Source organism: Doryrhamphus excisus, linkage group LG16, assembly GCF_037039965.1.
Source record: "Doryrhamphus excisus strain RoL-2023G ecotype Guam linkage group LG16, RoL_Dexc_Guam_v1.1, whole genome shotgun sequence".
Classification (NCBI taxonomy): domain Eukaryota; kingdom Metazoa; phylum Chordata; class Actinopteri; order Syngnathiformes; family Syngnathidae; genus Doryrhamphus; species Doryrhamphus excisus.
Window position 1 is genome coordinate 20,110 of NC_136372.1, and position 24,291 is coordinate 44,400.

The 24,291-nt window shown below is 46.5% G+C and overlaps 4 protein-coding genes across 14 annotated transcripts; 2 read left to right on the forward strand and 2 right to left on the reverse strand.

Annotated features, from left to right (window-relative positions):
• Window positions 1-374: 374 nt before the first annotated feature.
• Window positions 375-9,202, reverse strand: casc3 (casc3 exon junction complex subunit). Of its 3 annotated transcripts, none has more exons than XR_009119574.2 (13): window positions 9,184-9,202; window positions 8,587-8,790; window positions 6,031-6,055; window positions 5,420-5,475; window positions 5,169-5,351; window positions 4,229-4,377; window positions 3,947-4,120; window positions 2,123-2,937; window positions 1,758-1,928; window positions 1,544-1,642; window positions 1,295-1,440; window positions 1,011-1,209; window positions 375-941 (listed from the first exon to the last, which is right to left on the reverse strand). XR_009119574.2 is itself a non-coding variant. In XM_058049311.2 (12 exons), the coding sequence occupies exons 1-12, from the start codon at window positions 9,190-9,192 to the stop codon at window positions 1,063-1,065; spliced, it is 2,199 nt and encodes a 732-aa protein (XP_057905294.2). In that variant the 5' UTR covers window positions 9,193-9,201; the 3' UTR covers window positions 375-1,062. The 3 variants fall into 3 exon arrangements, 1 of the variants encoding a protein (XP_057905294.2); XR_013630068.1 differs by having other exon boundaries at window positions 1,295-1,461; window positions 9,184-9,201; XM_058049311.2 differs by having other exon boundaries at window positions 375-1,209; window positions 1,295-1,461; window positions 9,184-9,201.
• Window positions 9,203-9,517: 315 nt separating this feature from the next.
• On the reverse strand, window positions 9,518-23,016 carry mettl23 (methyltransferase 23, arginine). Of its 9 annotated transcripts, none has more exons than XM_078797480.1 (9): window positions 22,781-23,016; window positions 16,453-16,522; window positions 16,246-16,372; window positions 15,461-16,149; window positions 15,258-15,367; window positions 12,625-12,729; window positions 12,316-12,553; window positions 11,196-11,280; window positions 9,518-10,150 (listed from the first exon to the last, which is right to left on the reverse strand). In XM_078797480.1, exons 6-9 carry the CDS (start codon window positions 12,706-12,708, stop codon window positions 9,982-9,984), a joined length of 576 nt encoding a protein of 191 aa, XP_078653606.1. In that variant the 5' UTR covers window positions 12,709-12,729; window positions 15,258-15,367; window positions 15,461-16,149; window positions 16,246-16,372; window positions 16,453-16,522; window positions 22,781-23,016; the 3' UTR covers window positions 9,518-9,981. The 9 variants fall into 9 exon arrangements, with proteins under 9 accessions (XP_078653606.1, XP_078653603.1, XP_078653602.1 ...); XM_078797477.1 differs by having other exon boundaries at window positions 16,453-18,800; XM_078797476.1 differs by adding an exon at window positions 14,282-15,191 and having other exon boundaries at window positions 16,246-18,800.
• On the forward strand, window positions 14,346-17,987 carry jmjd6 (jumonji domain containing 6, arginine demethylase and lysine hydroxylase). Its single transcript, XM_058048871.2, has 6 exons — window positions 14,346-14,730; window positions 15,230-15,618; window positions 16,270-16,556; window positions 16,841-16,976; window positions 17,210-17,345; window positions 17,422-17,987. The coding sequence occupies exons 1-6, from the start codon at window positions 14,602-14,604 to the stop codon at window positions 17,551-17,553; spliced, it is 1,209 nt and encodes a 402-aa protein (XP_057904854.2). The 5' UTR covers window positions 14,346-14,601; the 3' UTR covers window positions 17,554-17,987.
• LOC131103032 (uncharacterized) lies at window positions 18,073-23,977 on the forward strand. Its single transcript, XM_058048874.2, has 4 exons — window positions 18,073-18,262; window positions 19,281-20,070; window positions 20,967-21,066; window positions 23,541-23,977. The coding sequence occupies exons 1-4, from the start codon at window positions 18,089-18,091 to the stop codon at window positions 23,653-23,655; spliced, it is 1,179 nt and encodes a 392-aa protein (XP_057904857.2). The 5' UTR covers window positions 18,073-18,088; the 3' UTR covers window positions 23,656-23,977.
• The last annotated feature ends 314 nt before the right edge of the window (window positions 23,978-24,291 follow it).

Here is a 24,291-nt window from a genome sequence, read left to right on the forward strand (position 1 = left end):
GTTCTCGACTCCCAAGCCAGCTGCGTGCGCGCCGGAAAAAACGTCAACGATGTCAATCATGTAAAGGGCGGGACTGGCGCGTGACGTCGCCCATACAAAACAGCACATCGACGTTGTTGTTGGCCGACGTCTTGATATTCATTTTGTCGTGAGCTCCCAGTTGAACAGTCGGCTGGGATAGTACAGACGTGCTGTAACACGGCACCATCGCCATGGCAACTTCAAAATAGGCACCTCCCTGAGAGAACAGTCCCGAAACAAAGCCGAGTAGACGTGTCTGTAGAGACAACTTGGAGCATTTGATCATGGTGATAAGAACCAAAAAAGTCACGTCTGCAGAGGTGAGAAGTGATGTATGAGCAACAGGAAGTCCATAAAGGTCAAAAGGGTATTTTATTGGGACCATCACAGAAAAAAAATCCAGGACATTTGAAAATGGTAAATAGAAAAGAAAATCAAGACAATTCTCTAAAGGAAATCTTTCCAGGTCACTGTAGAAGATTGCATATTAGGTTTCTATGCACATCGTTAATTCTCTCGTTAATAAATCTTATGCAACTACGTTTCCCCATCATGCTGTATGTCTTCAACTGGGATTCCATGGCAGACGTCAAAATCTAACTAAAGAGTCCATCTTTATTTTTGTTCTGAATATCACGGGTGGGAGGAGCTGAAAAAAAAAATCAAGTGCGTTTCTGGCCTTTCTGGCGTCATGTGACTTCACAGGTGAAGCCTGTACACAGGAACACGACAAGTCTTGGAACGGTTTGATTTTGCAAACATTCACGTGTGACTGAATGTCTTGGTCAATGCCAACATGGCTGACAAACTGCAACATGGTGACAAGACAAAGTCTGAATCCAGCAGCGATGCCGAGGGTTACATGACTTGCTCCTCCATGTTTGACTGTGGTTCTGCATCGTCTCCACGCCGTCTCCTGACTAACGCCAATGACACGCTAAGCATGTCGCCAATTGCTCAGCGGGACAAGACATATTGTGAAGACTCACCTCTGGTCCTCTGCCCCGGTGTTGCCGAGTCGGGGAGGAAGGACAAGCAGGGTCACTCTGAGGCAAATGGCACTTCTGGAGGGGGGGGCTTGACGGTAACGGGTTGGGACGTACGGCGGGGGGGAGAAGGCTTAGGCTGAGCCTGCTGCTGCACTGTGTCATAATATGTCACGCCTCCGTAGGTCACCTGAGATTGACCCTAAAGAGAGCAGGAAGTAGTGATGTGGTATTTTGTAGGGTAACTTGCAATGTACACCTGTTCATTTGATGTCCACCTCGTGTACCTGAGGGTTAGGGTACATGGCAGGGTAAGGGAAAGTCATGACCCCCGGTGGAGGGTAGAAAGGTGGTGGCAGCAGTTGCTGTGGCTGCCCCGGCGACAGAGATACTGGTGGTCCTCCGTAGAGGGTGGGGTTGGTGATAGGGCCTCCTGATTGGTGGGGATGGAGACCTGAAAAAGTCAAACACTCCGAAAATCATTTGAAAAACAAGAGCATTTTGACAGTTTGGTTGTGTTGATAAACAAGACTGACCAGGGTGTGGGATGTGCATCTCTGGCTGGACCAGCATGCCTTGGGGTGGGATGGGTGTGGCGCCATCGCCATGAGTATAAATTGGTCCTTGATATGACACTGAAAGGTAGAAAGGCAATCAATGACACCCATCAGCAACCAACGAGTGCACGTCCTCACACAGTAACTTATGTGGTCAGTAATGAGTACTAATATTTCTTCGTCAACATCTCACTAGGTTCATAGTAGTGTCCCTCCATCACGCCCATATGCATGGCCGCCGGGTCAGCCACGCCTCTTTGCCGCTGGGAGGAATAGCGTTTGGCGCGGTTGGAACTAACAGCGAGCTCATCCAAACTGGAGAACTGATGAGGCCCCCCATGGACATGCATGCTGCTGGTCAGGCCTGGCCATAGAAACGAGGCAAAACCTTTGTCAACAACCACTGTCAACGTGTACAACGCAAAGTTGTGATGCGACTTGAAATGCTGAAGTCAACATTTGCTGCTGTTCATCACTTGGGTTAGGGTTACGTTTCAATTGTGCTGTTCTATGTCAACTTTTGGAGAAATTGAAAAAACACATTAAATAAATAAATACCTCTCATCTCAGAGCGAACGTATGACGTCGGGGTGTGGTTCCAGTTGTGGCCGGACACCAGACTGAGTCGAGCCACATCCTGGTCCAGTTCTGCCATGCCTCCCGCCCCCAGTTGGGTCTTTCCTATCACCCCGCCACCCCCGGTTGCTGCCGCTTCCTCCATGGAAGGCTGTTTGCTGCCCAGCTCAGCCGGCCGAGAGCGAGTCCTGCGGGCTAGGGAATACGACTTTCGCTCTACCGGACGTTCGGTGGGAGGCGATGCTTCTCGGGGGCCCGCTGATGTTTGGGAATTGTCGGCGGAAGATGATCCAAATGCAGAACTGTCATCACCCTCTCGTTGTTCCAGAGACTGTCGACTTGGCAATGTGGTTATGTACCCGCTGGACTGCGATGATGAAAATGTTACAGTGCTTAAGGTGGGGTTGTCTGCAACACCACCTTTGCTGACCGGGACGTCTCCCACAACTACGGAGGCAGCGCCCCTTCCTCCGCCACGGCCTCCCTTGCAGGGCGTACCCTTCTCTGCTGCAAGCTCTGATGGGGGTTTAGGGCAGGGTCGTTCTCTGGGGTGATTCTGAGGTGCATTTGATTCACTACCCCCACACTGGGGATGCGACAGGCGCCGTGTTGGACTCTGATGAGGGTGTGTGGTGCGGGAGACATTGCTGCTACGCTGGCCAGATGAAAGTGGGAGTGAAGAGGTCGAGGTAGGAGCTCCTCGGGAAGGACCTCCTCCTCGGCTGCTCTGCCAGGAGCGGACAGCTCGCTCTCCCCCCTCCCGCCACCGTTTGTCTCTGCTGGGCGACACAGAGGACCTGCAGAGACAAATGGCAAATTAGTCATATTGGAGCATTGGTGATGGGTTAGGGTTACAGGGTCCGATTCTTCCAGTTGAAAACAATATTATCCGCTTCCGCAAAGGTGTGTCTCCTGCACAGGTAAACAACACTCAGCACGGCCGTGTGGACAGTCACAGTGCCAGTATTACACAGTTCAAGAAAAGAGCAAAAGATGTCGGTTTCTCATTTATCGAAGGCCAGAGCAAGTCATGGTGGGGCCACTAACAAAACATTTAAGAACCACCACACTGCACTGTGTAATGTTTTACATTGTTTCCTCAGTGGGGGCTCGCTGCGCTGGGGGCAGTTCTCGGTTGGGGACTGGGGTGTACATGTGTCCTGTTGTCTTTCTTTTTTTTAACGTGTAAAGCACTTTGTGCTACATTCTATGTATGAGAAGTGCGCTACAAATAAAGTTTGATTGATTGATAACGTGCAGCATTTCAAGATAGCAATGTCAGCTAAAGCTAGCAGCAGCTGTTTCACTCTAGTCCATTGCATACACCACCATACATCTACTGTATACCTCGGCATAAATCTAATCTGTTACATCTATACCTGAGCATAAATGTAGCCTGTTACATACATTACCATAAAGCGATACATATATTGCTAAAGTTATATGCAGTGATCATGTTTTGATCTGATAAATAAGTATGTTTGATTATATGTAGAATTACTACAGCTTCTGCTTGGACTATTTCCACCACCACAGCTGTGGTGGCTCAGACTCGGATGAAAAAAACACCAAGGTAGGTAGAATTGCAAGGTTTTTAGTCTGCATAAATCTTTTAATCCTGGCTGGTGCACTGCCACTTCCTTATTACGTGTATTATCATTTACATTAGCTGTGACCGCTGGATGTCCTGTTTTCACCCTAAATCTTTTCTCTAAAGGAGAAACAATGTTACGTTTTAATCTTGTGTCACCCAATTACTAATACTACTAATTCAAATTTGCAATGATAAAATGAGAAACCACTCACCGAGGTCGCCTCTGTCTGAATGCACGCTCTCCGGCGCTGCATCCGTTGCGGATATCGTAACCATAGATGGCGATGAGCTCCTCACGACTTTTAGGCGCTTGCTCCTCCTCCCTGAACTTATCATGCTCCCAGCGCCCTTCGTCCTTCCACAGCTTCCTGTTTCTGCCTTTGGGCCTGGCGCAGAATAAGACAAGACGCTACTGAAGGTCAAAGAGCCGAGCGAGCCATGTGCCACAACAGCAAGACATGAATCAAAACTAAGATTGAAACATTTTTGTGGACCTCTCCTCCTCCTGGGCGTGGCCTCTGACGTCATGCTCAAAGAACAGACCCTTTCGAGGGATGTATGCTGGGTTTTTTCGGTCTTCATCATCATCAAGCTGCTGGCCTGATTTTCCTCCCGCTTTGGTCTCGGGGTCAACGGTGGACTCCTGCAGAGCAGTTTCAGAGTTAGAGGGCTGACATCACATAAACATCTACCAATTTGAAATCACCAAAAACCCCAACGTCTGTGTATTAGAAGCCTAACCCGAAATCTCAACTCTGAACAGTGACCATTGCAAAGACTACAAAGAATAATATTGTACCCACATGACTGTCTTCACATTTTCTAATCATGGAAATATTTGATAGGTACCTTCTGGTTTTCTAGTGTCTAGTTTGAAAAGCAAAATGCTGCACCACAACTCCTCATTCGGACGTGTAAACTCAACCGTATTTCTCCAGTACTAGCCACTAGTTCATTGAAGATACGACTTTTAGGTTCTGTCACTTGTCTAGAAAATATTACAAGTGTTGGCCCCTTCCTATTTGGTTGACCTAATTGTATTCTATTAAGCGCCCAGAAACCTACAGTAACAACACGCCAGTCTTAACAATCCCAAGAGCCAGAAATAAGTATGCGGGCCCTACAGGCTTTTCTACTCCAGTTCCAACACCTTGAAATGCCCAACCTGCTGATATTAAAGCTTCTACCACAGAAATACTCAAGTACCAACTCAAGACTTCTTTTTACACTTTGGTATTTAGTTAATAGTATTCCTGAGAGGCGCTGCAACGGAGGGCCCCGCTGTGGCTAATGATCATCCGAAGACCCACGGCTAAACCCCTCTGTCTGTCTCTCTCAGCCCACAGTCGAGGTTCAGTTTGCCAAGTGCTTGCTCATCAGCAGGTTCTCATATGTAAAATACCTTGAGATAAGGTTTATCCTGACATGTCTCACCTGACCATCACCGCTTTGTCGCTCTCCTGCAGAGTTTCCCTTTTCATCCGCCGTGTTCTCTTCTTTACTCAGCTCTTCCTCACCTACTGCTGCTTTGTTGGCAGCAGGAACTTTGGACTCGCTGGCTGCTGCCGGACAGTCTTCATCACTGTACCGATCTGCATCCTCCTCCTCATCCGCCCCCTGAAGGGAGAGCAAGTTAAACCAAACGCCTTGTAGCAGAACACTTTCAGCAAAAAAGCCACCTTTACCTCTGAGTGGGAGGCCACTTCTTCTGGGTCTGCGCTGTCGTAGTCTGAGAGGACAGCTGCATGCGTGCACACGTAACACAGTCAACTGTCAGTACGTTTCCATGCACTACTACGCTTGGAATGATCCCTTTCACACCTCCGTGTGAAGTCCCAATTTCGGAGTCGGGCTTGGCCCCTTAGTTCCAGTGAAAGGAACTTTGAATGCTCCAAGATACCAAAACATTTTGGACCATTGCATGCTCCCAACCTTGTGGGAACAGTTTGGAGCAGCCCCTTCCCCTACCACCATGACTGTGCACCAGTGCACAAAGCAAGGTCCATAAAGACATGGATGCCATATACCCACCATATACTTGAAAAAAAAATATTGCATCTTAAATTTCATTTCCCCACTGAAGCTTGTGCCATTGACGGCGCCATTACTGCGTTTGCATGCAGGAGGAAATGACTTTCCAATGGTAGAATGTTTGGGCCTGCTTAGGTGTTTACATGCCTTCGAACAAGCTGATTTTAGCCAATTCATGCAATCATTTGGTGTTTAGTGCATGTAAACGTACTGCGACCACAAGTTGAAGGTTGAGCACATACGACATCACAAACGTCATCCCTACCTTCTCCTACTCCGTCTTCACTCTCCTGCGGAGCAAAAAAGCGAATGTCATTTCAGTTAAAGACTCACTTTCAGCCAAGGTGCAAACATGTAAGACACTGGCTCACTAATATTTCATCACTTTCATATTACAGTGGAACCTTGGTTTGCGTTCACCTGGTTGGCTCATTTGGTGTCCTGTTAAAATACTGTCCGAGTCCAAATGTTCAAATTCATGTGTTCATTCATTCCTTCATCTTCTACCGCTTATCCTGTGATCATAAAATGTCCTTGTTGGCAGCCTATTAGCTTGCTAACACGTGAAATTAGGAACTGGAAGCCACTATCTGTTGCCCGCCTGTGTCTTCAGCGATTGACTCTGGAGATCTTTGCCAAGTACAACGTCTCAAGTCTAACAACTGCACAATAATACACAACAGAGCAAAGACAGTTGCAAGTGCCAACATTTTATAAAGGTGAGAAAAAGGCAAAACATAACTCCTAGCAAATCACAAATCTGATGTGTGTGCATGTCGCTGCCACAGTGCAGTCTTTGTCAAAGCCGAGGTGAACGCAAGCTTAAAGCGCTCATGAGACCAAAGAAAAACAAAACAAAAAAGCAAAACGAAAGTGACTGGGTTTAACTTATCATGGAGGACATCCACCACACCTTAAATATAACATAAAACAGTATTTTGCAGCATGTATGTTGTATGAATTGATATACAGTATATGCAGTATATGCAGTATATGCAGTATATGCAGTATATGCAGTATATGTAGCGTACGTACGCAGATGTTGACCACGGTTATAAAAGCCACAAAAGCTTTCATGATGTTTTATTTTGATAATCATACAGCTGTCCAAACTTGTGTACACGAGGCGAGGGACGCACATGCTAAGCTTATTTATTCCTCTCTATTCAAAAAAAAATTTCATTTCCAGCTCTTTGTTGAGAAAACCATTTGAACAGAAAGAGCAACTAAATGCACCAGCACCATGTTGCCGGTTCAATATGACAAATAGATCACTTACAGTTAGTATCAAAATAGCATAAAATCACTGTCAAAGCCGATGTGTGGGAATGTTTTTTTTTGGCTAAAACACCAAACCATAGGTTTGCTTTCATGGACGACTATGGAAATTCAACAATATTCATGTTTCTGAGGCTTAAATCAGAGGATATCGACATACTCAAATAAAAAAACGACACCAAAAGAGTGGCTGATGAATTGACCCATCGATTGGGCATCAATTAATCACTGCTCTGCACACCATAACCCGCACAGAAAGCTTTCTACGTCTTCCACAATCTGCACCTATTTCAGATGGATTTCATTCATTCAACCAACAGCCCGCCTCCGGGCACACCCACTCCGCTGTGATTGGTCCCACTCAGCTACTAGTAACCAGGCGCGCCCATAAAAGGGAGTCCCTGGCACGCTGTTAGCTGTTAACGACATAACAGGTTCCCTTTAACGTACTTCTGGTGTGGACTGGTGAGGCTAAACAAGGTTCCACTGTACCACCTGAAAGTTAGGTCCTAGAGGCCTGCCCACAATCAAGTATTTTCCAGGTTCAACCTTTCGGCCTATTTTTCGGCGGTCACATGATAGGCATGTGTAATGCATTAATCTGCATTTTAGATGTTTTATTCTATAGTTATCAGACATACCCCGATATGACATTTTTGTCTGCGTTACGTACATTGCCTCAGACTGGGTGGATGCCATACGACTAGAAATAACCCCTCAATATACTACACAGAAACTATGGTTATTGCCCATTTATTCTAATGAATAAATACCACATACATGGTGCGGCGAAGCGCTGGTGTACAAAATTTGGAGGAAGTGACGTAGTCCTCGCGCATGAGCGGCACCGATTGCGTTTCCGGGACGGATCCCGGATTGCATAGTGACACGGACGTTGCATCTTCTATTGTTTTGGTGAGTCTGTTTACAGCGCCACATGTAGGTGTGCCTTATGTATTACATCCTTTTCACCGAATCGAAACTTCTCCTGAGGCTGTTACAATTTTCCGCCAAAAATTTCAGTAAAAACAAGAGCCTTCCATGTGGACAGGGCCAGGCGTCATATATGCCATTAATAACGTTAGTCGCGTCCCGGATGACAACATCATGAACTAAACAGTCCCTTTGGCTGGTAAATTTCAATTCAACGAATACAATTCACTTTGAATCCTCAGCAGCGGTAAAATGGACAGTCGTGTGAAAGCACATTTGAAGGACTGGGAGCGCTCCAAATAGGAACACGGTCGAATCCGATCAGCCAGGACACGGCTTGCGATCCTAAATTAAATTCACCATTTGTCATTGGCTCGTCGCATTTAAGAGCTTTTCCTGAATGCGGCTCGTTTCCATGACGTTTTGACATTCCAAATTTTACCTGTCTAGTGCTGCGACTCGATCGGCGTGTAATTGCGTTGCTTTGTGGTAATACGTGGAAGCGGCTCGTGGAATAAAAAGTGACAATTCATAAATCTTGGAGGAGAGATTTGACGCAGGAAGCCGCCAGGCGGGCAAGCTAACGTTAGCTCAAGCTAATGCTACTCACACACTCGGACGCCACTTCGTTCTTCGCTTCGATACGGTTCGAAACAGTCTCCGGCGGTTCGGCCTCTCTCCCACGGTTCTTGGTAGTCTGGGACGCAGACTCCTGGCTGTCAGAAGCCGAACCGGACTCATCGTCGTCCTCGCTGTCCTGGGACGCTTGTCTCCTTCTTCGCCGCCGGTCCGCCATCTTAGCAGAGGAATGATGCTGGAAGAGCGAAATGCATTGTGGGTGGAATATTTCTTCTTCGCTCTTTCCGTTGCTGTTGGAAACTTGTAATTGCTCTTTTGCGCCCCAGTTGGCGTTCTCAGCAGCCTACATTTGAGAACCCTCACGGTGCTAGTGGTTCCCCCAGTCGTGGACCCCTTTAAACACCCGACTGGAAGTCACGGACACCTAATCCTAAACACTTTAGCACGATTAGCACGATTAAATCATTACGCCCTTGTCACATCCAGAATCGACTACTGCAATAGTACACTACCCCAAATCCTCAACACAGTACAGTCGGTCCTGAACTACGCTGCTCGCCTTCTCACCATCCACCCACTCCCATGAACGCATCACTGATCAGCTCTCTGACATCTGGCCCCTCCATACCTGCTCCATCACAAAAGCACTTGCTTCCATTCCTCCGACTCCCACCTCCTGACCCTTCCCTGTGGCACCGAGCTCCAGACCTGGGGGGGGGGCTTCTCCACTGCCGCCCCACCCTCCGGAATTCATTGCTCCGTGCCTGCTCCGACCTTCAAGCTACCGTTTACATCTCTTTTCTGTTTCGTTCTTCATGATTCCTTTGTTGTACTTTCTTGAGTCTGTTTAGCTTTATATTGTAAAGCGTCCCAGTACAAATAAAATGTCTAATATTTCAACTTCATGCTAAAATGACATTCTTACATTCTCCTAAAATGGCTTTTTTTCATAAGAATACAACTTGTTCTGTTCCAATTTTCTTTTTATTCTTGTCAAATTCGTAAATCACTGTTGATTTTTTTGTTTTCTTGTTAAATTCAGTTTTTCGAATGCCAATACAAAACAATATGAAAACAATAGTGTGAATCATGAAGAGTGATTCCCCGCTCGGGCATCTCTTTGGGCTGCATGGGCGGCTGTTTGCTGTCATTTACAAGTGTGCTTGAGTGCAACGGCAACTCTTGTCCCAGGTGTTACGCGATGCACCTGAAGGCACCATTTTAGAAATAACAGGAAAAGCACCACAGCAGTTCGCCAACTTTGATCCCACTTGTCAAGTATGACGTGTCCGTGATCCGACTGGAATCTTCCCATGGTGCCCCAACTCTACAAGAACCACTACCCCCTTAATAGTATCTAAACACAAGCACCAATAAAGCCTCATTTGGGGGTGTCCGGTTGTCCCCGCTGGGGCCGTGCCGTGTTTCACATGTCCTCTTCGGTCCTCAGTATCATCTTCATCATCTGAATGCTGTGGCTGCCTGGAAGACTGGATCCCGCCAGCTCACATTTGTTGGCATGAAATGATTCCAAACCAATGTTGACACACATCATCTTCCACTTGCGCAGCAACCCTTCAATGGTCCAATCAGCACTGAAAGACAAGCACACAAATTGCATCTTGCCACGTACATTGTCAAATATTTAAAAGGCTGCACCTCATGGTGGCTACAGCGCAACCAAGTGGACGCTGTTTTATTCTAGTCTGTTGCAAACTTAACTTGAAGTCATTTCATGGAGCCGAATGTCTCTTGGAGATGAAAGTATCTATCTTTAAAGAGTCAACGGTTAGCGCTGTATGCTTAGGGTCAACCCCAGCAGCAGGTCCAGTCATCATTCCACATTCTCAGTGACAATTGAAGGATTCCCTGGCGGGTATCTGTCTGTTGCACTTGCGTCAGCCCAGGGCCCCGACACTGCAGGTTTTCCCTCCAGCAGGTGATTTCATTGATGAGCTCCTTCCCTCTCATTGAAGGAGGTGTTGATCATTCAAATCACCTGCTTTAGTGGCCGTCTGTATCTGTAACATGTATCACGATATCAAATTTTAATTCAGCAGAGTCTTGTAACTACTTGGTGTCCGGAATTGAGCCAACCCCTGCTGGCTTCTATTCACGCTGTTTCAGCCAGGTTTGCCGGCGTTTGTCACCATTTCAACCTGTTTCTATCGGGAGGTCCACCAAGTAAATACTTACTCACACGAACGTTCCTTCTCACCATGACGGCATTTGATTCATCTCATGTATCCACTGCGGCATGCAGCCATCAACTCGGCTTTATCACTTGTACCGGTCTAAGTCATTTTTGTACCATTGGAAGAATCTATACTGGTATATAAAAAATATCACCCAACCCTAATGCGGAGCACCCAAAGAAAAGCCATGCACGCATGGAAGCCAGGTCTTCCCAATCGCCTCCTAACCACTCGGCCACCTTGCGACCCATCATCCAGACATATCTGGCAATAATGAAAGGCATTCAGCCATCCGCCTATCGTCTGTACTGCTTGTGCTCACTGGGGCCATGACTATGCTGGAGCCTCAGCATTTATGCACAGACGGTGTCAATGTTGTAGTTTTGATGAAAAGCGCCACAGGCTGCAGATGTTACATAGCCATGACAAAGGGAGACAGACCTACCTTCGTTCTTGATATGTTGTCCAAAACTGAGCACTGGGGTTCTTTCGCAAAAGAAAAGCAACCGTGACCAGGATGTCTTCAAAATCTGTAACGAGTCAGAATGATATCAGATGTTTGCTGCTCAACAACTACTTACTACCTCTGTGTAGCCTGTAGCTGCTGACTTGTCATTTCAACTGCTGCTAGGTGGGGTCTTCCTGGACTCACATCTTTTTGGTGACACACCAACATCAATCAACATTCATCTTTCAGCCTATTTTCAGGATCTTTACCCTTCAACCAGGAACTTTACCCTGGAACTAAGACCTTCGCCCCGGTAAAAAAACGTTACCATGGAACTTTACCCTGGAGCCATTAACAGTAGGCCTGTCAGTGTAAGACATTTTGCTGAATGATAATTGTTCTACAAATGATATTGTAGCGACCCCGATGTGCTCTTGTTGACATGTTGTATTCTAGAATGTCTGACTGTTTCGGGTGGCCGTGAATGCACCAGGGGTGGAGGTGTGTCGAGGTGAGGGAACCAGGCAGGAATCACTGGGGGAGTTACTTGAGGTGTTCTGGTGGCGTGGTTACAGTCAACTGAAGCCATTATTGTATGCAATAAAAAGCTTGTGATTGACCACAGTCATGTGATTTCCATAGCGTCGGTGATAATATATGGCATACTCATAAATATTAAGAGTAAACTACCAAAATCAATCAACTTTAATTTTCAAAAGGGTATTTAACATTATATTTGCAATGTCAATAGCTTCTACGCTTCCCTGATGCAGACAGGGAAGAGATATACAACAGAGAGATCAACATATGGAGGCCAGCAAAATTATCCAGTTCGTTTTTATTTGGTTTATATGGTGCGGTTAAATTGCTTTATGGATGACCGTGACAGGCCTAATAGTAATAGTAATGGTAATAATACTAGCTGGTGCTGCCTAGCACAAGCTCTGGCTTGGAATCTCAAAGGAGACTGCATGCTTGTGCATGTTTGCACACTTTCCCACTCGGTCCAGGGTGTACCCCACCTTGTGCCCTAAGACAGCTAGCATAGGCTCCCACTTACCAGTCATCCTGAACAGGAAAAACATGAAAGAAAGAAAGAAAGAAAGAAGGCCTTTACCCTCAGGATCGTAGAAAAGATCAGATCCCAAGATAACTTGTAGTGGTGGAAGCAGGACCAGGTCTGCTGAGATTTCCCCCCAGGTAAGAGGCAGCGTGACCACGTCATGCAGGCCGTTGGCATCACAGCTGCGTTTGGAGTTGTGCTGACAGAGCAGCGTGTTGGCATTGTCAGAAAGGATGACCTTGGCACCACACTTGGCTGCCACCACGCCTGGAAGACTGACACCTGCACCCAGCTGGAAAAGCAAACACAGAAGCATTATTCACACATGTACATGTGCACACGTGTCACACATGTCCGGCTCACCTCCAGCACCACTTTGTCCTTCAGGTCCAGTCTTTGGGTCCAGACGTACTGAGCCAACACTACGGCACTGGGCCACACGTACATGCCGTACTGTACATCCAGGACCTGCAGACCAGATTTCCCACAAGAGGAATTAATACACGTTAAGGGGTCAACAAGTGACTTCTTTGGATTACATGTGACATGGGGGACAGAAGTCTCAGTCGGGAAGCCAAAACGTCCCGGTCTTCAGCTAAAATTACAGTTCTGCCACGGAGGGGGATGCCGAGATGCTCCCAGGCCAGCCGCAAACATAATACCTCTAGCAGGGTCCAGGCCTACCCCAGGGCATTCTCCGGGCTGGGCATGCCCGGAAAACCCCAACATTGAGGCATCCAGGGCACATCAGGGGTCTCAGATGTAAGGGTAAGAACATTGCCGTGGCAAGTATGGGTTTTACCAACTTGTACTTGTACAAAGGAACATGTGTAAATTGAAGCTAAACTGTCACTGTGTATGTATATACAAAGCCTAGTGGTAGAACAGTGAAACTACAAATAGCGATGCCTCGGCCTTCCCACATGGCACTTAAACCTGAAAAAGTCTGCCACAGCTAGGAGCAGGTCTGGGAAAAACAACAACTTGCAAGATATCAACTATGGTCGGCGTAGTGAGGATACAAAAATATGGTAGACCTAACAGCCTTAACTGTTAAAGATTCACTGTTGGTTTGAATGTTTTGTGCTAGGGATTGCAGGAAACTGCTGACAAGTTGCACTTGACTTTCTGGAGTCAACTGTAACATTTTCAAAATATTCCACCGCTTTGGATATTCGTTTTAGTAGCTATTATGAGCCAATTAATGGTGACCCCCCCCCCTCCCCAGCATTCAAAGCTAGAGTTCAAATCAAATCCATGATTTTATTCAGTAGGACTTCTGTTAAGCACACAGTGTGTATCACTAAATGGCCATTTACAACAAAAATAATGCCATTGTTTGTATATGCTCAGCAGTGACCAGGGACACCCCATATGAGAGCGGTACAATCGTCACCACATGATAGTTTTATTTGCTTTGAGGCCGGAAGTGACGCTCGAATTAGACTCCTCCGAATGGAACCGTGAACAGCCGACTATTCTACGACACCCCAACATTGACAACAGCTTAGCTGCTCGTCCATGTTGGGCCCACACAAACACATTCAGAGCACAGATTACAACACAGAGCCGTGCTGCTAAATGGTTTCAGCTGCCACTGTTCAGATTGCAACGACTATAAGTAAATATTTAAATCAGCCCAGGTTTGGTTAAGAAGTGTTCTGGTCATACCTCCGGTATCGACACATCCAGGCACTCCCGCGTGCGCTTCCTGGTTTCTTCAAACGTAAAAGTCCTGTTAACTATTCTGGGAGTTTCAAGCCCCATGTGGTTTATATCGCACATCTCATTTCAAAAGATGCAACTTTGGTAAGTCTGGTTTTGAAATACAAAAATGACACGTTTACGCCACAGTACCCAAACTACCTAACTGACAGCTTAGTCGTCTTCTTATGCTCTTCGCATGAACGTCTATTACGATGTTCATAATAGTGAGATTGACGCATGCTCAGAAAAAAACCGTATGAACCAACCATATTATAGTACGTAACTGGCGGGAGGGTTAAGTATTGACACTCACCAATCGGCAGACGTTGCTTGGCTGTCGTCTTGGCCAATGGGATTTCAGTAACTGCTGTAGGGGCGTGGACGAGGCGTGACAACCAGTTGCAAAAACCTTGTGTCACCTGCTGCTAACTAGCTTCTCCTCAACACAACTGGGTTCCAGGACGCATACAAACTACTATTACGTTTCATTACAGTTGACATAGAAACATATTCGACAAGCTTCGATTCTTTGGCAAGCCATGAGTTAGAACCGCCCATTAGAACCGGTGAGAAGCGAATGCGAGGACATAACTTTAGCTCCTATTTTTATTAGTTGCAAAGCCGAGGAAAGGAATGAATCACAAGAGTAAGAAGAGGATTAAAGAGGCCAAGAGGAGCGCCAGACCCGAGTTAAAGGACTCGGTAGACTGGATAAAGCACGGTTACCATGACACCTTCGACTTGTCACACAGCACCGTAAAGGTAACTGTCAATGTAGCACGCTAGGCTAAGCTAACATTAGCTAGCCGCGGCTAACTTGTCTCCGGACAAGGGACTGGGCACTGGAACGCCGCTCAAAGCCGGAATTTCTACTTGAGAATAAAATGTGACGTCACACACTAATGGCGGCGCTCGCAATCATAAGTCATAAACTACACGTATCGGTTCGACGAAATCTTATCACAATCTGAAGATGCAACACTGCCATCATTGTATTTGTGTGGGGAATTTAATATAGTTCCGATAAATCCGAGTGGAATATTTACTGCATCCCTGCAGTGTGGAATGCGGCATTGCAACACATGCTTCCACGATCTTCTATTGATTTTGACATGTGGGCAGGATGCAACACGTCAACCAAACTATTTGCAAATACTGCATAGAGCGTAGGCTACGTAAAACGCCGAATGCGAAGTTGAAGGTATGAAATGCCCGTTCCTCCCCTGGGAAAGAAATCTGAAATGATTTGGTGTCACCGCAGGACAATGTTGAACGAGTGGACGCCTTACGTCTGAGCCCTGAAGACTTCATCCAGCACTTCGAGAAACCCTACAAGCCGGTTGTTTTGCTCCGCTGTCAGGAGTCTTGGCCCGCACGGGAAAAGTGGACTCTGGAGCGCCTGAAACGCAAGTATCGCAACCAGAAGTTCAAATGCGGTGAGGACAACGATGGCTACTCTGTGAAGATGAAGATGAAATACTATGTGGAGTACCTGGAGAGCACTCGGGACGACAGCCCGCTCTACATCTTCGACAGCAGCTACGGCGAGCACGCCAAGCGCAGGAAGCTGCTTCAGGACTACCAGGTGCCCGTCTTCTTCACTGATGACCTCTTCCAGTTTGCCGGAGAAAAGCGCCGCCCACCGTACAGGCAAGTGTCCGTTTTTATTATTGATGTTGTTTTTTGGACTTTATAGGGATAAAAAAAACAAGAACTATTGTGGATGTAGAAAATTCCTAAACAATATCTGCATTCATATGTAAGCTGTGGTGAAACATGCATGACAATACAAAGAACCACGCAGATAAGCACTACGTAATTACACCCCCACACAACTCGGCTCTCGCATCTTCATCATTCACAGCAATGAAGATCAAAATGTGACCTTGTGGAGTTAACCTTGACCTTTTTGTGGCCAGTTGTCAGACTGACCATCTAAGTTTGTCGCCATGCCCCGCCCACATTCTACAGCGTACAATAAAAATTCCTAACAATTTGTCATCATCTGTCTCGTATCTGATTTACTCCAAATCTCAAGGAGTCAAATGGTTTGGGTCAAAAATGGCTAACTTCCTTTGTTTCTGAACACGGGAACTTGCTAAATGTCTCCATCAAATTTGGTGATTGGTAACTGATGGCAGGGACCGATGACTGAGTTTGGGGGGGTTGTGTTCAGGATCCCTGAAAGAAATAGTCACCAGACATGTGTTAAGGCCCCCAAAAATGCGAGAACAACACAGCAATTCCAGTCGGGCTGTCGCGTGGCCATCTGCTTACCTCAGCTCCGTTTGTTGTTTTCAGGTGGTTCGTGATGGGCCCTGCCCGCTCTGGCACAGGCATCCATATCGATCCACTGGGAACCAGCGCCTGGAATGCGCTGATCCAGGGTCATAAGAGGTGGTGCCTGTTCCCCACCAACACGCCCAGAGAGCTTATCAAGGTGACCCGAGAAGACGGAGGCAATCAGCAGGATGAGGCGATCACCTGGTTCAATGTGGTTTACCCACGCACGCAGCAGCCCAGCTGGCCTCCAGAGTTCAGACCGCTGGAGATCCTGCAGAGACCCGGAGAGACGGTCTTTGTGCCTGGTCAGTGGGAAGGACGTATCTACTCTTGTTTTGACAGGGACTAGAAGTTGATGGGGAAAAAATGTAGTTTCTCTCAGCACATGGTATACGCAGGAGGTATAAACAAGGTCACGGACAACGAGGGTCACGGAGCAGCCAGAGATGGATTAAAGCATCAGCTGCAGGATTTAGACTTGACCTCCTACTTTTGTTCCACCTTCAACTTCTGCTTGTCAGGCATTACAGAAATGAGGCTAGGCCAGCTGCATTCACTCAGGAGGAACCTTCCTGCTTGCTTTTTGCAGGTGGATGGTGGCATGTTGTGCTCAATCTGGACATGGCCATTGCTGTCACGCAGAACTTTGCCAGCACCACCAACTTTCCCATTGTCTGGCACAAAACGGTACGAGGTCGGCCCAAACTGTCCAGGAAGTGGTACCGGTAAGAATTGCCTTTGCATTTTTTTTTACCCTCAAAGTTGCAGATTTTATGATTTTAGACTTCTCAGAGTCCAGCCTATCAAAGTCCAGATCAGCCTTTTTAGTGTAACCCCTTTTCTGATCCAATACTACTGTGACTGTAGTACTTTCTTCGAGAAAGTTCCTAACATGTTGCATGTTATATATGACGCCACCTCTCGATGACACTTGATGAGGAACATTTGTGTGTTTGAGGATTCTGAAGCAGGAGCGACCCGATCTGGCCACTCTAGCCGACAGAGTCGATCTACAGGAATCAACCGGCATCGCCTCGGACAGCTCCAGCGATTCGTCGTCATCCTCTTCCAGCTCATCCGACTCCGACTCAGACGTATGTGCTCGTGCTGTGTCTTGAAGCTGGCTCCTCATCGCTTGGGCTCATATGTCGGCACTTGTGCTCCCCGCAGGAGGAGGTGTGCTCCGAGGGTGATGCCGTGTCCCACCGCAGGAAGAAGAGACGCATGTGCAATATGGCGGCCAACGGAAACACACATAGTCAGGACGATTGTGTCAGCAAGGAGAGGAGCTCGTCACGGTGAAGACCCACCCCGCCGGCCCCCAAAGCGGCGATGCTGGAGGAAGAGACGACAAAAGGGAATTTCACACAGCATGGGACAGTTTGACATGAAGTGTGTGGGGTGCTATTCCCGGTCTTTTACTTCTTGAAATTCACTTTTTGGCAATTCAGGCTATCTGCACCCAAGCACAAAACATTCAAGTAGTTTGATTTCAATGAGAAAAGTAGCAGGATCTCATGCAAGCCTTCTGATTCATCCATTTTTTAAAAAAACTGTGAAATGTTTTTTTTTGTTTTTTTTTAGCTGTTCCTTCACCAACCGCACGGTGCCTTCTCAAACATCAGAGGAACGTCATTTCTGTTCATTTGTGTCAATAAAGTTTGTAGGATTCAATTGCAAATGCTTGGACACATTTCAACCGCAAGGGAGGCAGGAGCCTAAGGGCCTTTATTTTGAAAGTTGAGCGGAAGCCTGTGGGTGGTGTTTGAGATGCACTTGCCTCGGGATTATAAAAGAGTGAGTGCTTTTCATTGTGACCACAGTGTGGCCATCCATCATGGAGCTGGAGCCGTGCGTCATCCTCTTCACCCTACTCGCCCTCCTTTTGGCCGCCTACATCGTCCTCAGGAAGGCCGCCACTGGCACCACCTCCTCCGCCAGAAGCAAGACAGCCAGTGTAGGCTACGGAGACGACGTGTTGCCCTCCATACTTTTTGCAACTGAACCTCAGGTTGTTGACTTTTTTCCCCTCTGACATCTGAAGTCGTTTAGGCGTAATGTTAAGATTAACATTGATGAACTTTACCTAAAACATAGTAGTAGATTAAAAGTCCCTAATGTAGCCAAAGAGTGCTTGTTCATGAATATATAATGGTCTATTTTCGTAACTGAAGACTGTTGGAATGGAATTTCCCCTTGCGGGACTAATAAAAGGCATGTTTTATTTTATCTCAATCTGCGAAGCCATTTAAAAGCATTGTGTATTTAATTGGCATGAGAGGACAATACACGAAATTGGTGGAATTACACAGTAGGACATGGATTACATGCTCTGTGGGTGATATCACCAAGTGTCACATTCCAGGGTAGATGGCAGCAGGTTTGGTGGAGAGGTTCCCGTTTTCCTAATAACGGGGCCATGTGGCAGCTAGAAGAGGCCTCGTGTGGCGTTGCGTCAGCAACAGGCGGTGGCAGCTTGGCGATGAGGAGCTGAAAGTGACAAGGTCACCGCCACCCGACCCCTCGCACCGTAGAGTTCAACAACTGTCCTGTCAGGACCAAAAGGCTAGAAGTCACATGACTTAAAGGGCTAGTTGGTATGTTGCATGACATCCTCATCAGCACCAAACAATAATGAGTTTTTTACAAATGATTAATTTGAACAAATACTTTTAAAATGTTTGTATTGGGAACAATTAAAACGTATCAGAAAGCTGCGTTTCTTCGTGAGACCGCAGTGCATGCCGGGATCAGCCAATGAGTGACTGGTGTTCAGCAGTCGAGGGGCGGAGACAGAGCAGTCTGCCCACCCCTCACAAGTCGCTGCAGCGGAGGAGGAGGCTGAACTTAATTAGCATCCATATTTTGCTTTGTAAACGTCCTACCTTTCACCCTAAGTGGCTTAGATAGATAGATAGATCTGAAGGACTGAGACGACTTCCACTCAAACACTGGTAGACCTGAAAAAGCCTTTCAGGTAAAAAGGTAGAAGACGAGCCTAACTACATTTTTACATTCTGTACTCCTAGGCTCTCCCAGAACCACTATCAACACTAGTTTCAGGACCTGTCAAAGAAGAACAGAGTCTCCTTGAATCAACCCAAGATTCTGAACCTGCACCAGTGCCGGACCATTTTTTAGAATCGGCAAGACCTGTAGTTTCAGAAATATTGCCGGACATGCTCAACAAATTAGTGTCCGTTCAAGAAGCAGCTTCGGATCCAGAGCCAGTCTTCCCAAGGGTTTTGGTTCCAGAAATGGTCCCTCAGCCAGATGTCATTGCAAAACCAGCCTGTGCTTTAAAACCTGTACTTGAAACACTTTCAGAACTAGAACCTGTTTCAGTTCCAGAAACTGCCCTTCGGCCAAAACCTGTACCTGAAGCAGTTGTAAAAGCGGGACCAGTTCCAAAGATTATTCCTCAGCTAGAAACTACTGCACACACATTTTGTATTCAAGAACAAGTGTCCAAATCAACACCAAAACCTCGACTGGAACAGTTCTCAGAGGCCCAGGCAGCTTCAGATCCAGAAACCTCCTCTGAACCACCACCTGAAATAGTTTGTGGTTTAATACCGTGTTCTGAACCAGTATCAGTATCACAGGTAATTGAAGAAGAAGAGCTGTCCTCAAATCTAGTGTCAAAACCAGAACCTGCTGTCCAGTCTGAATTAGAACCTGCAAAGAAGGTGACTAAGTTGGTTTCGGCACCCATAGCTGCATCTGAGCTGGTCTCGAGATCCCCGGAAGAGAAACCGCCAGCTACTGAAACAGAGACAGCAGCCAAGCCTGAACCGGAATCAGAACCACAGATTCAAGGTAAGCCTGTTGACCCTCTAGCTCAGATCATCAGATCACAGTTCCTACTGTAAAGACATTTTTGTTTTTACCCAAAACATTTGTGTGATTCTTCTTGCTTCTCTGAGAGCCACATAGTTAGTCACATGACTTCCTGTTTCGTATTTCAGACCGGGAATGAATCAGTAACACGGACACGGGCTCAGGCTGTCATTCCGATTGTGTATTGAGTTAGCGTGTTTGTGGGCGGGGCCACCATCTGCTGGAGACAGATGATGCTTGATCTGAACAGCACTTGAACTCGCCGTTGTCCTCTCCGGCTCCTCAGCAGCTGTCGTCCTGTGCCCCCCCCAACCATGATGTCAAAAGCATCGTCTGGGTCAGACAAGGAAAACACAGAAAACACAACCTGCACCTTATCCATCTGTAGGTCCCTCCATTTGGGCTTCCCGCCAAAACGTCTGTTGAATTTATTCCACCCCGGCCCGCCTCCAGGCACGCCCACTCTGCTGTGATTGGTCACATGCCCAAAGTGCTTCCTAACTATGAACCATGTAAGGAAGTCTGCCCCTCTGTGACATCACAAACAAGCACTTTTGCCACGCCTTTTGAAACCGACCATGTTTAGCCATCCCAAACTCTTTTCGGGTCTCACATCCAAATGCGCAAACCTCGTTACCTCGTTTGCCATGGTTTAGCACGAGAATACAAGATTCTAACTACATTTGTAGGTCGGGAAAGTGAAAACATGGGGATGTCCTAGCACTTCATGTCTAATCATCCCAACTAGCCCTTTAACGGGTCCACCTTGATAACATTATCATACTCAAATGTCAAGTGTCATAAAAGTGGCTGAAAGGAAGCGTTGGTTTGTGGGGAAAGAACGCCATAACAAGTGGCACTTCATTGTGTTTCAGATATGGCAGCGTCCCAAGAAAAAGTCAGGTTTTCTGTTGGAAAGAAACAGAACAAGTTCGAGACGCTGATGACGAAGGAGGAGATGGAGGAGGAGCAGAGGTCAGTATAAATAAACACATGAAAGCACGCCAGGCAAGACAGAAACTCTTTGGACTGATGCAGTTCCACCGCAGTCCTGTAGGTGGCAGTCATTACCATTCCAAAAAAGATCAAGTGTGAACATTCTATCATAAAAGATACTTCAAAAAAAGATTCCTCTTAAGAAATGAGGAACACAATGACCATTAAGACGCTTTCATTGAAGCACTTACAGCCCCCTCCAAAAGTATTGGGACAGTGAGGCCCATTTCGTTATTTCTGCTGTAGACTGGAAACGTTTGGGTTTGACACCAAAAGATGAACATGAGAAAAGAGGGCAAAATTTCAGCTTTTATTTCCAGCTACTTACATCTGGATGTGATAGACAACTTAGAAGATAGCATTATTTGGAAAGGATCACATTTTTTGGTGAGCAAAAGTATTGGAACATGTGACTGACAGGCGTGTTTTATTATTACTATTTAAACAATAGCTAGCACGGAACAAGACATACGCTCAGTTTCGGGTTTGGGTTTTGCCTCTGCAGACGTCAGAGGTGTAATGGACATGAAACCAAGAGAGCTGTCAATGGGTGAAAAAGAAGCAATGGTGACGCTAAGGAAAGACTGCCATTACACAAACATTAGCCGTAGCCAGTACAACCATTAGCAAGGTCCCGGAGAAGAAAGAAAGCACCGGTGTACTAAGTAACAGACGTCCAACGGGTAGACCACGGAAAACAACAGCAGTTGACCAGAGGAACATCGTGAGAGCTCTGAAGAAAGACCCTGAAACAACTGTTGGTGAAATCAGCAACAGCCTCCAGAAGGCAGGAGTGAAGGTATCAGCATCTCCTGTTCACAAAGACTTCATGTAGAAAAGTACACAGGCTACACGGAAAGATGCAAAAAGAATAGGAAGGCTGGCTGGATTTGGCCAAAAAGTAGAGCCTCACTGCTCCAATACTTTTGCTCACCAAAAAATGTGCTGCTATCTTCTAAGTTGCCTGTCACATCCAGATGTAAGTAGCTGGAAATAAAAGCTGAAATGTTGCTCTCTTTTCTCATGTTATCTTTTGGTGTCAAACCCAAACGTTTCCAGTCTGCAGCAGAAATAACGGAATGTTATACTCACTGTCCCAATACTTTTGGGTGGGGGGGGGCTGGACCTTACCCGTGGGAGTGGAGCCTATCCGGGCCACCTACACCCCTGATCAACTGTCAATCACAGCATGTCGTGTAAACACTGAAGACTATTTCGTTTTCTACCAAAACAAACCAAACACCAACACGGGAAAGAATCCGTTCCAGGGTCAAACAGCCACCATCATCAGAGCGCGGGAAGAGGAGGGCTCGGTAAAGGACACCGCCACCTAGTGGCTTTTTCCTGGTATTGCTGGGGCGGATAAGCGTCAGCGCGTCTTTAACACGCACATTTCATTGTTTGAATTCCACAAGCAATGCGGTTCAGTTGGAATGGTTTCCACTCAAGAATCATCAACCACCAACGCATGCGTGTCCTTCCTTGCTCGGTTAGCATAGTTTTGGTCTTCCGTAGCTTTAAGGGTTAGTTTAGCAACTCGGTTTTCAGTCACTTTCATCCACAGCTATTGGCTTATGACTTGCTTTGGCATTTCCGGTCTTAGTTTTACTTCACAACGCAACATAAAAGCAGCAAAGACTTGGAAGTTCTTGTCACATCCTACATCCATTTGGAACAGTTGAAGTTCGCTTACTGTGCAGACGTCGTGCGGCGAGGTGATTGATCCCAAACATCTTCAGTGACGTCCTAATGTCCTCCCGGGCGGTTCCTTCTCACAAGAGCTTGCCTTTTACTCGGCTGCCGTCCTTTTAAGCAAAAAGGTTCCACCCTTTTACGTTTAGCGGGAGGAAAAGCACAAAAGCCAGCTAGCTAAATATTGACTCGTGACGTGCAGTGCCTAATTCATACCGGAAACGCAATCGGTTTACATCCGGTTGCTGCTTTTCAGCGGTCACGTCAGTCCAGTAGGCATCCGTGCAGCAATACACCCCCCCCGCCATCTTTTTTTCTTCCATCAGTTGTATAATATATCTTGGTTCATAAATGAATTGACATTTCATTTTTTTCACAAAACTAAAGTATTTGGTCGGAGATGTGTGGATGGACGCAATTCCTCTGAAAAAGCCCAAAGCCTCGCTGAATCCATCATTGCATTGTTTATGGTCCAACTACTACTTCCTACGTCACAACGAGATCAGTTTTCTCTTCTGTGTTTATCATCACACCTTCAGCAAAAGCCAAAGAAAAAGTCATGTTGAGTTCCTGCTTTAAGCTGCTTTTGACCTTGGTGATTTAGGAGCAAGAGAGGTCTGGTTTTGCTCTTCGGTATGCGACAGTCGTGAGACCTCTGCCCGCCCACGATGGCGGTCTGTGTGGTATCACCTTGGTTAGCGTCCCATTCCATGATGGCTCATGGTAGCAACCAGACTTGTTCAACCATGTTCTCCTCCCAGGGTGCAACAGGAACAGCTGGCGGCCATTTTCCTACTCCTGAGGGAGAACCAGGAGGCGCTGGGGGAGGTGACGGAGGGCGACATGGAGGAGCAGATCAAGCTGTACTCACTGTGAGATCCATCACCACGGCTGATTGCTAACATGACATACTTCTGCTCGGGCAGTCAAGTGGCAGCTCCATTCAGTGGATGTAACTTGGAAGTGGCTAGCAACTTGAAGGTCGCAGGTTTGATCCCCGATGCTCTTTCCAGTTGACCCTCTGGTTGTAGGGAAGTGAAAGTACTCATATATAAATATCTTTTTTTTAGATGACTTTCTACTAAAGTCTTCCTAGAAAATCCTTTCTTGACCATTTCCTCACATGACTAAGTCATATTTTTTCTGGCAACACAACTCATCCAAACAAAGATGGAAAAACAAAAGCTGAATAAAGATTGAAAATTGAAATTGTGTGTTTGCTCACACCCAAAACCGCCCAGGCTTTTTTCAATCATGTTTTACAAAAAGCATCTCCGCTGATTCACCAAGTCAAACTTGAGTTTTCAAAGTTCAAATCAAAAATGTTACTAGTAGTTCTCAATACTTTGGACCTGACCTCCCATTGGCAGAACCCTGACCTTTCCTTGGCCTGCGGAGACTGGTCTGCGCTGCGCTCCTGACTGACCAATCATGTCATGAACATCTACCAGTCTAACTACAGAGGAAAGAATTTAGACTGAAATTTTTCTCTGCTGTTTTTGACCCTGATTT

What these genes read in the sequence shown, in the direction of transcription:
- casc3 (XM_058049311.2), bottom strand. An exon ending in ACGAAGTGGCGTCCGAGTGT is followed by an intron (nt 6,056 to 8,586) that starts GTGAGTAGCATT and finishes TTTGCTCCGCAG; the next exon opens with GAGAGTGAAGACGGAGTAGG. An exon ending in GATGCACATCCCACACCCTG is followed by an intron (nt 1,462 to 1,543) that starts GTCAGTCTTGTT and finishes TGACTTTTTCAG; the next exon opens with GTCTCCATCCCCACCAATCA.
- jmjd6 (XM_058048871.2), top strand. Translation starts at nt 14,602, where the DNA reads ATGAATCACAAGAGTAAGAAGAGGATTAAAGAGGCCAAGAGGAGCGCC. An exon ending in AAGCGCCGCCCACCGTACAG is followed by an intron (nt 15,619 to 16,269) that starts GCAAGTGTCCGT and finishes TGTTGTTTTCAG; the next exon opens with GTGGTTCGTGATGGGCCCTG. An exon ending in CATCCGACTCCGACTCAGAC is followed by an intron (nt 17,346 to 17,421) that starts GTATGTGCTCGT and finishes TGCTCCCCGCAG; the next exon opens with GAGGAGGTGTGCTCCGAGGG.
- LOC131103032 (XM_058048874.2), top strand. Translation starts at nt 18,089, where the DNA reads ATGGAGCTGGAGCCGTGCGTCATCCTCTTCACCCTACTCGCCCTCCTT. An exon ending in TTTTTGCAACTGAACCTCAG is followed by an intron (nt 18,263 to 19,280) that starts GTTGTTGACTTT and finishes CTGTACTCCTAG; the next exon opens with GCTCTCCCAGAACCACTATC. An exon ending in ATCAGAACCACAGATTCAAG is followed by an intron (nt 20,071 to 20,966) that starts GTAAGCCTGTTG and finishes ATTGTGTTTCAG; the next exon opens with ATATGGCAGCGTCCCAAGAA.
- mettl23 (XM_058048875.2), bottom strand. Translation starts at nt 14,046, where the DNA reads ATGTGCGATATAAACCACATGGGGCTTGAAACTCCCAGAATAGTTAAC. An exon ending in TGGATGTGTCGATACCGGAG is followed by an intron (nt 12,730 to 13,932) that starts GTATGACCAGAA and finishes TCTGGTCTGCAG; the next exon opens with GTCCTGGATGTACAGTACGG. An exon ending in AGGACAAAGTGGTGCTGGAG is followed by an intron (nt 12,554 to 12,624) that starts GTGAGCCGGACA and finishes TTGCTTTTCCAG; the next exon opens with CTGGGTGCAGGTGTCAGTCT.